The sequence below is a fragment of the Larus michahellis genome, chromosome 15, assembly GCF_964199755.1.
Source record: "Larus michahellis chromosome 15, bLarMic1.1, whole genome shotgun sequence".
Lineage (NCBI taxonomy): Eukaryota > Metazoa > Chordata > Aves > Charadriiformes > Laridae > Larus > Larus michahellis.
Window position 1 is genome coordinate 416,229 of NC_133910.1, and position 14,228 is coordinate 430,456.

Consider the following 14,228-nt stretch of genomic DNA (forward strand, 5'->3'; position numbering starts at 1 on the left):
ATCCCTCCAGACCTCCCCATCTCTTTACCTCCCCTTTGAGGCTGAAGAAGGTGGCCTCTTCAAAGCAGGCTATCGCAGTGGCTTTCATCTTCCTCAGGACCTCCGCTTCGTTCAGCTTCATGAGGGCCTTTGCGCAAGCACAGAGAGAGCAGGCGAGCGTGATGCAGAGCCCATGGCCGGCCTCGTCCTCCCCTGTTGCCTCTGGCATCTGTCTTAAGAGGGCCCGTTTCTCCCCCTGCTGATGCCCGCCCCAACACAGTCACGCCGGCTCAGAGTACAGGCACCAGTGCTCCTTCAGATCCCCTCCCTGCTAATTCCCCTCCTGCTATGGGCACGGTGGCCTGTGTCTCCGTCCACAGAAGAGGCAAGCCGGAGGAAGAAGTCAGGCTCTGACCCCAGCATGTCCCTTCCAAGGCCCCGTCAAGGCATGCCCTATTGCAGCGGTGAAGTTGTCCTGCCCAGAGCCAGCTGACTGAGAGGACTCCGTGCACGGTGGGCGCTGGCGAGCGAGGCAACTCACCATGTAGCTGTTGGAGACGTGCAGGTAGGCAGCAGCACACTCCAGAAGGTAGTAAAAGGCTCGGTCGGCATCGCCCATTGCCACGTAGTGGCGAGCCAAAGGCACAAGCACCGATTCCACGATGGCTCGGCATTCACACCAGTGTGTGCCGTTGTGCTGCCTGTCGGTCTCGTCGGGCAGCTCAGTTGTCTGTTTGCCCTCTGGCAGAAGCCGCTCCGCCACACTAGTCAGAGCACCGTTCCCAGGGGAAGAAGAGAGCAAAGAATGCACAGGCATCACCTACACTGGTCTTTTGCCCCACAGAGAGGCCATCAAAAGCCCTTTGTTCAAAAGGGAGCGCGAGCCCACGGGCAGGCATGACTCCTACAGCTGCTTTGTAGCCAGGGAGAAGAAGACAAGCTGGGCTTTCTGTCACCTCCCCCAGGCAAACCACCTGGCTCCCTTGTGGTGGCTTTTCGCCTGCAGATTTTGTAGCGCTCCTCTCGAGGAACTGGAAAGCAAGGCCTGCTCCAGCGTAGTGTGACCATCACTAGGAGCCCACGGGCTTCCTCCAGCACTGTCTCACCTCCGTGGCCATCTCTTCCCAGCTCCCACCTCACAGAAAGCCTCTTCCTTAAGCTAGAGTCACAACCGGCAGGCAAATGCCAGCGCTTCCTTGGTCTCCTCTGGAGACCCCTGAGGCCCCTGCCTTTACAGAGAATCAAACCCTTGTCTGCTCACCCGGTTTCCGCCTCCGTGAAAGCCTGCTGCTCTGCGGCATCTGCAAAGAAAACAGGGGGTTAGACACCTCCTCGCCTGCCCCAGGGGAAGAGCTGCTCTCGCTCTCCCACTGGGCTTCAAGGACCCTTGCGAGGGTGCCGACACGCTGAGCAAAGTCTGCGGTGGTTGTCCTCAGCTCCTGGGCTCGTCCCCGGCAGACCTCCTCCCAGCCGATCCCCAGCATACACCCCTGGGCTCCTGGAGGGCCCGGGCTGTGGAGCACGGTGCACAGCGTACCCCCAGTGGCGTGGGTCCTATCCTGCTTCAGCTCTTCTCCAGCCAGCACCAAGGCCTCCCAGCTGCATGAGTCGCCTCCGTCGGCAGGGTCCCGACAGCTGCCTCCGTCCTGGCTGCTGGTGACGGCGAAGTGGTGGAAGGCGACAAACTCCCCTTGGCCGCAGCTCCTGCATTTGTGCGCGTGCTGCTCCAGGAAGGCGGCACACTTGCCGTGCAAGGCGACTCGCTGCCTCTCGGGCCACAGCTCGTACGCAGCCTTCTGCAGCAGCGGGACGCAGAAGGCCAAGACGCCAGGCTGCTGCTCCTCGGTCCTCGTGCTGGGAGAGGGCCTCTGCACACCTGCAAGGCAAAGGGCCTCGGCATCAGCCCCAGCTCAGGGCCGTCGCAGCCGGGGCACGAGAGTCATGCCTTGGCGTGCACCCTTGCCAGCCAACCAGCACTGCTGCACACCGAGCCTTGCAGCACGGGGCAAAAGGGCCCAGCTTGCCTTGCTGACGCTAGCCCAGCCCCGCGGACACAGCGCTCAGCTGCGCTCCAGGCAGGAGCTGGGCATGTCACCACCAGCCCAAGCAAGCCCCGTCCAGCACTTTCTCCCTGCTCTTGGCAAGGCAGTCCCCAGCCTCCTGAGCTTCCTCCTGCGCCACAGGGGAGTCAAAGCTGAATAAAAGCCCGTCAAGGGCCCCGGGGCAACCTGGAGAGCATCTTTGATCAGGTGGCTGGGAGAGGATGTCAGGGGCTCCACACGCCCTCCCGTGCCTGCGCTACGAGCAGCACTCGGGATGGCACTTGGTGGGAACCTCCCTCCAGCGCAAAGCTAGCGGGCTTTGAGACTGACCCGTAAGGTCTTTGAACAACCCATCGCAAAGAGCCGTGCCTGCCTGAGCCCCAGCCACCCCTCACAGCAGGGGAAGCGCACCATGCCCTGGGGAGCCCTGCCGGGACACAGCTGGGAGCTCCCTTGTCCACCTGCCCGCTACCACTTACTGCTCTCCACCTGCGAAGAGGTGGCTGGCCCCTCGGTAGGATCTTGCACATCTTCTGGCACCTCTGTGTTTTTCAGCCACCTCAGGATGTTGTCGCTCACCAGCTCGTCCAACAAGGAATTCATATGGGTCCTGAGGCCAGTGGGAAGGATGTGCAACAGGAGCTGGGTGGTAAACACCGGCCCGATGATGGCTGCAAACTTCACAACCATCCGCGTCAGCGGCTGCATCCGATCCAGCTGAGTCAGCGCAATCTCTGTCAAGAAGAAACAACACGTCTCTCTTGCCTCTTCCCCATGCTGAGGCTGGAGAGGCTGGAAAGTTTCAACCCATGAGATGGGGTAGACTTTGGCCTCCTCTCCTTGCGGCTGCACCTACTGGGCAATCGCAACCCAGGGTAGGCATCTTCAAACTGGCTCCGCTCCTGATGGAATCGCAGGCCATGAGGCCTGGGGAAAAGCCAGATGCTCAAACAAATGCTCCCCCACCGAGGGCAGGGAGGGCAGGACCCAGCAGGTATGTGCATCCCATGATGTGCCCTACCAGATCTGGAGTAGGCTTTTGCCCAACAGCGCACACAGAGAACTTTCCCCACATCACAGGTGGACACAGAGCTCCCCACAACGCTTGCCTTAACTTGGCCAGACAATACTATTCCTTTCTCTTGGTTTTCTTTTTTTTTTTTTTTTTTTTTTTTGGACAAAGCCACTTCACAGCAGGAATACTTTAGCATGATGTCTCTTCACAATTCATAACAAATGTCTATGGCCAGAGAGGAGGGACACTCATTGAAAGCTCCCCCATCCAGCTCCCCTGGCTACAGGAGGATTTCCATGCCGATCCGCAGAAAACAAAAAACCAAAACAAAACGAAAAAAAAGAAGAAAAAAGAGAAGGATTTGGTTTGGATTAAGTGCCTTGAGACCAGCATTAGCTGGGGAACTTAAAAAGAGAACAGCAACACAGATGCTGCATCAAAGTTGGGACAGAGGCAAGTCAAAGCCTTTTCCCAGCAAAGTATTTGTTTTGGTGAGAAAAGGGAGCCATTTCAGTGTTGCACGGATAACCTTTTCTCTCCTACCTGCAGACGGAGAGCAGCCAGCAGGCTCACAGGAGGGGAAAGCGGCTGCCTGCAGCCCCAGGCCTGTTTCTGGTGGGACCGGAGCCGCCTTCCCAGCAGAGCCCCCACGCTGAGAGGGTGACTCTGCAGCACACGGATGCCCGGCCTCCCTCCAGCCCCTGCCCCGGGAAGGAGCCCCAGCACAGCCGACAGCCGGCAGAGCGGCGCTCGGCTCCTTACCTTTCAAGGGGATGGGCAGCGCGGTGTTCTCCAGGGTCACGCCTGGCCTGAGGAGGCAGACCCTCCCGTCATTCCGCGCCTCGGAGCTCCAGGTTGCCGCGAGGGATGAAGCCTCGGCTGCAGATGCTGGGCGGAGCAAGAGAGCACCGATAAGGCAGTTCGCAAAGCGACTCGCAGCTCGCGAGCGCTTCACGATTCACTTGGGATGGGACAAGTCGCCCCTGACATGGTCCAGTGCCTGCCCTGAATGTGGTGGTCATGAAGCAGAGCAAAACAGTTCCCACCAGTTCCCAGCCAGGGAAACTGCTGGTGCTAATGCAAGACGTGGCCTCAGTCCTGGCTCTTCCCAAGGCCGCGGCACTCTGGCTGGCATTGCTCTCTCGGATGGCATTACCACCGTTTTCTTCCGTTACCGGCACTCTTGTGGGGATTTATGGTTTGGCATTCAAGTTTCCTGGGCTCGTCCCTCACCACAAGCTGGGGTTTGTTCTCAAGTGAGCTAGCCTTTGGCCAAGCTAAACTGCATGCCCATTGGAATGCCTAAGAAACACCACAAGCACATGTGCTTCGGAAGGATTTCCCCTGTGTTTTAGCCCCACAACCCCCGCCCCAAGAATGTAGGTCCCTCCGAGCCACCAGAACTCACTGCCCCTGCTTTGCCTGTCCCAACAGCAAGGCGCACAGGAGCCCACACCTCCGCCAGACCAAGATCTGACTCTGCCCAGAGCCATGGGGGAACAACGGGGCAAGACTCTGCTGTGGAGAACACGCCACAGCAACTCGCTAGTCGCAGCCAAGGTGCTTACTGATCAGGCTCTCCCAGTTGTCCTTTGCTTTTCCAGACTGCCTCCGGGTGCAGAACTGGAGCATGTCGTTGGCACGAAGGCAGCGCAGCAGCTCCTCGCAGTAATATGGGATCCCTGAGCTGGTTCGGATCAGGAACCTGCACAGGAGCAGACCCGTCGGGGACCAGCACAAGGAAAGTAAGGTGAAACACAGTTCAGCTGGGCGGCCAGTCACTCAGGCATACCAGGGTAGCCAGCATCTTCATCACAGCTACGCCTCACTTTGGAAAGGGATCGTCCTCCCACTGCCTTGGGATTTTGTGCCCCCTGAACCCTCCAGCCTTTGCCGAAGTCCACGGGAAAAGAATTGCGGACAATGCCCAAAGCGCAGAGCAGCGAGCCCTGCCTTTCTTCTCCTCAGGAGCCTGGAGAGGATGGACCTCTGCCCCGGGGAATCTCCCCCACAGCCCAGCCACCCAGACCAAGGCCTTTTCTGTTCACACCCAGACACAGCTGGGCTCAGGACTCTTCCTCCCTTCCTCCCTGTGCGGCAGCCAAGGCTGACACCTCCCAGGCTGGGTGTCTCGGGAGTTGCCCGCTCTCAGCGCGCACCCACCAGGGTGAGGCATAACAAGCCGCCCACGCCTGGCACTCGCTAGAGTCCGGGATGCTTCTAGTGGCCCTGCGCTCCCTTGCCTGGGGGCCTGATTCCCTACCACGGTCAGCAGAGGTTCAGGCCCTCAGGAAGAGCTCCCCTGCCTCCAACTTACCTCACCAGATCCCTGGGGATGCTGACCACTCCGAGGTCCTTGCAGACTTTCTGCATCACAACTGAAGCTTTCAGCTTGTCCAGATGAAGATAAGTGATTTTCTGGGACGTGGCGTTGTCTGCTGCGGCTTTGCGAAAGCTCTCGGTTATCTCGTAGCCTGGGGCTAAGCTCATGACCATGAAGAGGGAGACCTTCTGGAGCACGGGTGACATGATGAACCAGGAGTCAGGGTCGATGAAATGGGCATTGTCGATGACAAATATGCCAAAATCTCCTGTAAGGGTCTGAAAAAAAGCAGGTTGCTCTGAGGGGAATCCAGTGGATTCTCAGCTGTCTTGCAGGGGACGAGATTTAGCCTCCGTCTCTTGAGAGGATGCTCTGAAGTCTCTCCCCAGCCACTTTCCCGCTCGGAAGCTTACTGACTCTTTGAGACTGGAGGGTCATACCTAACATCACTTGCCCTGCAGAAGGAGGGAGCTCGGGCAAGGGAACCCAGAAGACATTGTTCCTCCTCCAGGGCACACTTTACGGGAGGAAAGTCCTCGGGTGTGTTTGTGGGGCTGCGGGGGGAAGTCGGGGGGCGAGGGCTTTCTCGGGCTCTGACGGGCCATGACCCAGGTGCGCAGTCATCCTGCCTGCTCACACCTCAGTGGTACAGAGCCCGCAGACGGCAGGGTTTTTCCTTCTCTGACCCAGGGGGAAGGAAGGAGAAATGCTCACCTTCTCCAGCACTTTCACCCGAGTCGAGTGCAATTCCAGTTGTCTTTGAGTTTCATCCATCTCGCGAACATTGTCCGAAATGGGGAACTGGCCAGAAAAGCAGAGTCAGGGAGAAACACGGCTCCGGGGCTCGGCACACCTACCCAGCACGCAAGACCGCAGAGCCCACCGTCTCTGACAGCCTCAGCACCTCACCTCTGCCCAGCACAGGGGCAGGGAGCCGCAGCGGGGACTCCACCCAGAGCCTAAAGCAAAGGCCCTCTGCTGAGGGTCTCTGCAGAGCTGGGGCTTGGGCTGAGCCGGTTCTCTGGCTGTGGGAATCGTGGGCTGGCTGGGGCAGACCCCTCGCACAGCGGTGACCTCGGCACGAGGTCAGGAACAGCCTCTCTCCAGTGCCACTTCCAGGGTGCCGAACAAGGCACCGGGCACTGCGGATGCGGCGCAGGACACCAGCCCCACAGACAGGGAGCCCCCTGGGCCCAGGCATGGCAAATGCACACTGTGACCCCCGCAATGCCCACCCCGGAGCTAAGGCACTCCCAGCAGCGTGCCCACTCAAGGTCAGACCCAGACAAGCTCAGGAGAAGGCCTTCTCAACGTCCACAGGGGCCTCTGGCTCTCACCTTGACACCGAAAATGTCATTGAGGAGGCAGTAGCTGCTCTCTTCGATTGTCCCTTGCAGCTTTGTCTTCAGCACGCGCTGCCTGTCGCCGCGCGATTCACAGTCCTGGAGGCCCAGGGCCCTGGCCATCAGCATGTGGATGGCAGAGAAGGGCTGCCTCGTGTCGATCTCCAGCAGTTCCAGGGCAACCACCCTGCGGTGCAAAAGCAAAAGGCACTGAGATTCCCCACAGCCCCAGCCTTCTAAGACAAGAGGGGTGGAGGTGCCCTTTGGGGGGAGCTCTTCAGCCCCCCATCTCCAAGCGCTTCCCACAGAAGGCCAAGCTTTTCCCTCCTCGTACGAGAAAGGGCACAGAGGGGCAGTTGCTGCCAAGCCAGCGGGAGAGCCGGGTCCAGAGCCTGTGTCTCTGCAGCGCCGGCCTAGGTCTCCCTACGTGCCCCCTGCAGAGGAACTCACGGGGCTGAGAGGCAAGAATGGAGCAAGTGGTGGGTTTGCCTTTGGGCTCCAGACCTTATCGGTCTGCCTGCCAGAGCACAGGCCCCCGTGCTCCTCCTGGGAAACACGCCGAGGGCGAGCAGGGCTTCTGAGACAGGCAGCCCTGCTGTCTCTGGGGTCTGGAGTGGGATGAAAAGCACTGAGCTTGGGCTCTTTCCTTCTATCTGCGCCTGACCCAGGGGTGAAGGAGGAAAGGCCGTGGCTCCAGAAGCCACCTCCAACTCCCCAAAGAGGCAGAGGCGGGAGCGGAGCACGCAGGTGCTCCCAGGCAGTGTCTCCAGGAGGCTCTGTCGGGAGGCTGCAGTCCAAGGGCCAGGTACCCTGGCAGAGGGGCTGGAGCGTTCCACGGCTGTCAGGGGATGGGCAGGGGCAGTGTCCCAAAGCTACAGGTGGAAAACCTGTACCTGTGGCCAGCATCCTGGCCTAGAGAGGCCAGTTCAGCAAGTAAGTGGCTCTTTCCACAGCCCATCGTGCCCTCAACCGCCAGGATGTTCCTTTGGCCTGAATCCCTATAGGCGTTCAAGCAGCTGACAAAGAGGTCAGTCTCCTGCTTCCGACCTGCGAAGACAAACCAGAGAACGAGCTGCTGGGGGCGTGCTGAAAAGCAAAGAGCCGTCCCTTTTGCGGGCACCCTCCACCGCAGCTTCCCTCCCCGCTACCACATCGGCCAGCCTGCCGGCACCCAGGCCTCCTTCCCACCTGCTCGTCCACGCTTGGGCACCTCTGCCTTCCTCAGAGCAGTCACGGGGCCACCTGCTTGCCTGCCCCGCAGCGCAGCCCCCTCGCCCTCTCCCCTATCCCACAGGCACGGAGATTCTGCCGGCCCCATGCGACTCCCCGCAGCGATCCAGCACGAGACTGTAAGGGATGACTGCAGCCGGTTCAGGCAGCTGCGTCCCAAACAGACTCAAAGCATCTCCTCGCTGTGCCGTGAGCTGCACAGCACCTCCCAGTAGCTAAGGCAGCGTCGTCAGTCCCGTTCTGGTTTGGTCCGGGCTACAGTTAATTTTATTCAGCAATAGCCTGTACAGGTCTATGTTTTGTATTTGTGACCAAACACCGCTGTTGATAACACAACCAGGTTTTAGTTATGGCTGAAGAGCGCCTGCGCAGCGTCGAGGCCTTTTCCATTGCTCACGCTGCCCCGCTGGCGAACAGTCTGGGGGTGCACAAGAAGCTGGGAGGCGGCACAGCCGCCACAGCCGCCACAGCTGACCCCAACTGCCCAAAGGCCTATTCCAGACCATACAACGCCGTGCTCAGCAAGAAAATCCGGCGGAAAGGAGGAAGGGGGGACGTTCGGAGTGATGGCATTTGTCTTCCCAAGTCACTGTCACACGTGATGAAACCTTGCTTTCCTCGAAATGGCAAGACGCCTGCCCGCCCATGGGAAGCAGTGAATGAATGCCTGATTTTGCTTTGGGCGTGTGTGCAGCTTTTGCTTTCCCTATTAAGCTGTCTGTGTCTCAGCGCACCAGTGCTCTCACTTTAACCCTTCCGATTCTCTAACCCATCCCACTGTGGGGAGCGAGTGGCTCTGTGGGGCTGAGCTGCCAAGCGGGGTTAACCCACAACAGGGCCCAAAACATTCGGCAAGACCCCGAGTGAATACAGGCATCCCCTGCCTCCTGACATTGCCATGTCTTCGCCCAGATGCTGCCAAGAAAGCAGCTCTGAGGAGTACAAGGAGGAGAACCCACCGTCAAAACTCTCCATCGATTTGGCAGAAGGAAATCTCTTTCCTGACCCCAAAGACAGGGATCAGTTTAGCCCCCAGGCTGTGAGCAGCTCCACAGTTGAAAGCAACCTTCCTACCAGGTCTGGAAGACAGCAGGGAGCAGCAGGCGCCCCACCTCGTTTTCCACCCAAAGATATCAAGCAAGCAGAGACCAAGACAGGCGGCGCTTTCTTAGGGCTGCTGCAGGCAACACCATCCCTGGTAAAAGCCTCTCCCTTCCCAGCAAGGCACTAAAAGTTACCAAGGGGAAGAACCTGGGCTTCAGAAGAGCAAGGCGTTCTCCACCTACCCAGCAAGGGGACGTACTCCGACCTCTTCTTGGTAAGACCCACGCCAAAGATGCTAGAAGCAGGGGAAAAGACAACACAAGTCAATGAGACGGTGAGAAGCCAGGGGACCTAGAGAAGCAGCCTGGCGTGGTAGGGAAGGAGGTGCTCCTCGGGTACCGGCTTTTCTCTGGAGCAGGCTGTTATCCCCTGCACGCTTTCCCAGCCAAAGTTCAAGCTGACACGCTACGACAGCTTCAAGCGTAAAGAAGCCCAGCGGCCACGGTGGGACAGGAGAACATATCAAGAGTCCATCCCCAGAGGCCAAACCCAGAGAAACAGGAGAAGACACGTGAAAGAAGCCAGGGCGTGCTGTTGGCTGGGAGACAGCTTTACCACTTTGGCCAAGAACACCAAGCGTCTTTGAAAGGGGGACTTGTGTCCCTGAAGGGCTTGGGATGCCAAGCACCTGGCACCTTTGGCTCAAGTCTTCCCGCAGTCTCAAAGAGACGGCAGTGGTAACCTTCAAACCGTCCTCTAAAGGGAAGGTGAAATCCTGGCCCAGAAGAGCTGAGATTTCTGCAGGAAGACCTGAGGAAGAGTGTCCCGATGGTCCACGTTTCCCCATGGGGACCAGACTGGCCCAAAGCTTCCTGCTCGGAGCAGCTGGGACAGAAAACTCCTTGGGTCAGCATTCCCAGGGCACGTGGTGGAGCAAGCACAGCAGGGAAAGCACAGCCCAAAGCCCTTTAGACCCAGCCCACAAGGCCAGGTTGTGTCTACCAAGACAGACAAACCTTCCCCATCCCTCTGGTTTCACTCCCGCTCTCTCAGCAGCTGGAGACAGCAGGGGAGAGGGGCAAAAAGCCTGCCATGCCAGGGCTTCCGACCGTCTCAGAGGACACTCACCTCTCCTCGGTGACCCCCACGTATTGATAGACAGGGCCAGGCTGCCTGAGGCCTTTCATCTCTCTCTCCGGCAGCTCCTTGAAGTAGGAAGCGGGCAGCCGGGAGGCGGCGTAGGTCACTGCATCACAGGACACCAGCCCAGGGTAGTGCACCATCATCCGGGCAGCCAAGTTCACCTTCTGGCCAAGGACTGCCAGAGAGAGAGCACGCGTTAGAGAGAGAGAGCATGCGTCGGTGTGGCCCGTGCCGCCAGCCCCGCGGCACCCTTCCAGGCCAATACCTGTGTATTCGTGTCTCAGCGGGTGGCCAGTGACTCCGCAGAACATCGTCCCTCTGGTAACTGCCACAGACATTGTCCTGGCACACAGAGAAACAGCAGGGCTTGAGCAGCGCCCCAGGCGCAGTCCTGCCCGCCTGGCTTCATCCCTTCCCACACCTCCCCTCGGTGCCAGCCTGGGCCACCGGCTGTGCTGCCCTGCCAGCGTGGGTCTCGGGGATGTGGAGAGCTCAGGGGTGCAACATCTGCAGGTTGCAAGGGACAAGGGGCAGGGGCAGAGCACGTGCAGGGCCACAGCCCTCTTGTGAGCAAAGAGAGAGGGAAGAAGGCGCCCGCCATGTCACCGCCTGGCGATGACAGCCACTTGGGATCAGGTGGCTGGGCCCCATCCCCGTTCATGGGGCAGTGGCCCAGAAGGGCCGGCCTCTGGCCCTCACGAGGGCTCTTTCCAGCGCGGTGGCCAGCAGAGTGTGCTTGGAGGGACTCCGTCTGGCTGCCGTGGGCTGAGCCCAGGGGTTGCCTGCACCTCTCAGGGCACTGCCTCCTTCCTGCCAGGGACAAGGGAGAGCAAGCTAGAAGGCACATCTCTTTCTGTGAAGCCCCCTTGCGCCGTCCCAGGCAGCATGCACCCCGCCGACCCCCGCCACACACTCACTCTCTTTCCTCGAGCATGGTGGAGCACGAGTCGAAGATCTCCAGAGCACTCTGCAGGGCGTGAAGGCTCTCGCAGGGCAGCTTGTTTCCAGGGAGTCCCAGCACGCAGAGGAACGTGCAGCCCTGCCCAGGACAGATGTGGAACATGTTGCTACAGCGCCTAAGAGGGAGTCTCTCCCTCGCGCTCACTGCCCACCCTCTGGCGCTGGGGGAGGCCACCGTTCCCCCCCACTCACTTTATCACACAGGAGGACTTTGTTGATGTGGCCCTTGTGAGGAGAGAGGATTTCTAGCATCACCCTGCTGGCCTCCTTGAGGACGGTGCTGAGATGCACCGAGCTGGTACCTGCAGCAAGCTGCAGCTGGACAAAGATGCAGGTGACTGGCCGTAGCTCAGAGAGGAGATCCATGGGCAGTCCTGCATCGAGCTGGAAGACAAGAGCACGACGGCTTCACCAGCCTGCTCTCCCGGGCTCTTACTGCCCACACCAGTACCGAGGGAGAGCAGGCGTGCTGGCGATAGCGGGTAATAGCAGAGGAAGGGATAAATCCTCCTCTCGGTGCAAAAGGGCGGGCAGGCCGCCCAGCCTGTGGCAGGCAGACGCCGAGTCATAACACAAATGACAAAGGAGAGAAGGCTGCTCCGCTAACACGCCATCTGGGGACCGGTACGGACATGAGGGGAGACCCTCAGGGATGCTCCAGGGACTTCAGGGGAATCTCCCCTTTATCCCACCGTCGTGTCCGCGGCACACCCAGAACCATAGCCACGGAAAAGACAGAGGGACAGGAGTCCTCCTCCTGCCACCCATGTCTCTCTGAGGACAACGCAGACAATGGTGCAGCACCGGTGCCCCTGGGCTCAGTTTCCCTGCGTTGTCATCGCAGGGCGCATTTTCTTTGATTGGTCTGTTCCCGTAAGAGCTCCACCTCTGCAAGGCACCACTTCTTCTGCCCTCCGAAAATGCAGCCCCCAGCAGCGGTGGCCTTGCCGTACCTTCCCGAGAGCAGCGACTGGTATGTACTTCCTAAGCACATCCTTGGCGTTCAGGTCACTGGGCAAGAGAAGAGTAGGCCTCATGGCACCTGAGGAGAGAAAAGGCAGGTGGTCGCTGGGTGGACGGGACTACGAGCTGTTGCAAAGCAGGGCCTGGCCCTCGAAGTGGGGGAGAAAGAGTCTTCTGCGCTTGCTCATGTTGCCACCTCCAGATGCTGAGGGCAGAGCTCTCCCCTGGAAGGAGGAGGCGGCAGCAGCCACCGCCCTGGGAGGCCCAACAGCCTGAGTGCTAACGGACAGAGGGAAGAGGGAGGAGGTGGTTCCTCTCTGGTCCCTGAAGCAGCAAAGCCCCACCTTTCGGGACAATCACAGAGCAAGGGGAAGTGGGCACTCACCTTCCCTTTTTGAGCGGTGTCTCACTGGGTCTTGTACGAGCTTGCGTAAGGCGTCTTGGCATTCGGACCAAGGCATCGGATCCATGCCCGTCACCTGAAGACACACAGAATGAAAGCACTGCCACTGGCCTCCCCAGGACTCCCAGGGGACAGAGCCTGCCCTCCACCGTCACTGCCCAGAGAAGGGGAGAAGTAGCCCACCTGGCTGGATGGGACAGCAGTGCTTCCTCAGAAGCACCGGAGCTGGACAGCCATTCTCCAAGCATGCCCATCTCCAAGCAACCACAGCTCCATGGCCCACAGAGGACATTGCTGCTGGGGCTCAAACCCTCCCAGCGCCTCCTGACCCCTCAAAGCAAGAAAGCCCAGCCCACGGTTACCCTTGAGATGGAAGGACAAGACCTTCCCCTGCCTGCCCGCTTTCCCACCTACAACTCTCTCCACATTCATCTCCTCAGCCTTCCAACACCTCCCTCCTTCATGGCCAGGCCCAGGCCCTCAGAATGGCTCTCGAGGCCAACCCATCCACCTGCCTGCACAGCTCTTGTGCCTGCGAGATGCTTGATCCTCAGCCGGTGCTGCTCACAGAGCTCCCAGCAGGTGGCCGAGAGGACAACTTCACCTGCACCCGCAACCTCTTCGGCGTCACGAACTTCAGCCAGGCACGGGCCAAAAATGCAGAAGTGTTGCCAGCTCTCATCTCCGAAAACCGGGAGGCTCATGGTCCCTGCAGAGATCCCTGGGGAGAAGGAGAAGCAGAACTGACACAGGGAACATTTGGAACTCCACAGCCCCCAGCATCTCGGCTGCTCAGAAGCTCCTCTGAAGCCCAGTGGGGAGAGGGGCGTTACGGAGGGGTAAAGCATCCTCTCTCCTCCTCGGGGAGACGCTGACACGATTCCCTAAAACAGGCGTCTAGAAATAGACGAACCGAGTTGACATTGAGAATGTGTTGAGTGCGCCAGGCGTCATCCCCAGCTGCCTGCCCCAGAAGCCCAGCAAACCAGAAGCACCCTGTGGCATGGCAGAGTGCCACACAGCTGCGTCTGGCACAGCGCCCGTACCTATCTTCAGTTGGATCTTCTGCCCCACATCTGTGTCACGTCTTCCGTACTTCTTCTGGATCTGCTGGCTACAGTGCAGCACCAGGCTGATGGTCCTGGCCACCTCCTGGGGTGGTGTTCTCCACAGCACCAGCACAGCATCTCCTGGGGAAAGGGAGGGAAGGTAAAGGCTCTGCCGAGACCTGACTCTCCCCGACCTACGGTCTGGTTCTGCAGAGACAGCAGAAACCAGCTGCCGTGCGGAGGAAGATGGGCTTGTGGGAGGCCATCGTCCTGGAGGACCGTGTCCTGGGCACCGGGACACCTCTCCTATCCCGGGCCAGCCACAGCAGCAGACGGCTGGCAGCGGTGACACCCCCTGTCCCGAGCGCTCCTCTGCAGCTGCAGCACTGGAGAGAGGGCACTGCTGGAGGGGTGCGTGCGTGGCCAAAGAGCTGGCTCAAGGCGCTGCACAGAGCCTCTTGAGAAGGAGCGCAGAGCAAACGGCCGCCACGGGAGTTAAATGCTACAGCTCAGTGCCCGAGGTCATCGCCCCCCCAAGAACCTACCAGCAAACTTCAAGATGTCTCCTCCAAAAATCAGGAACTCTGTGGACAGAGGGAAGAAAAGGCAGAGTCATGTGGACACCTTCTTCCAGAAGCCACCGAGCAAGGCCCTCTGCCTGGGGGGAGCACCGGGGCAAGGGTGCACTGTGGGGCACAGCTCAGGAAAGCACCGCTCCGGCCTCTCTCCCAGGC

The 14,228-nt window shown here is 59.7% G+C and overlaps 1 protein-coding gene across 1 annotated transcript; it reads right to left on the reverse strand.

Moving 5' to 3' along the window:
* Nucleotides 1-703: 703 nt before the first annotated feature.
* Nucleotides 704-14,020, reverse strand: LOC141751761 (adenylate cyclase type 10-like). The gene is made up of 15 exons (XM_074609125.1): nt 13,492-14,020; nt 12,961-13,166; nt 12,428-12,521; nt 12,033-12,121; nt 11,272-11,463; nt 11,037-11,158; nt 9,219-9,271; nt 7,596-7,749; nt 6,697-6,889; nt 6,074-6,160; nt 5,354-5,637; nt 4,605-4,741; nt 3,799-3,924; nt 2,501-2,755; nt 704-1,855 (listed from the first exon to the last, which is right to left on the reverse strand). Exons 2-15 carry the CDS (start codon nt 13,147-13,149, stop codon nt 1,221-1,223), a joined length of 2,610 nt encoding a protein of 869 aa, XP_074465226.1. The 5' UTR covers nt 13,150-13,166; nt 13,492-14,020; the 3' UTR covers nt 704-1,220.
* Between the last annotated feature and the right edge of the window lie 208 nt (nt 14,021-14,228).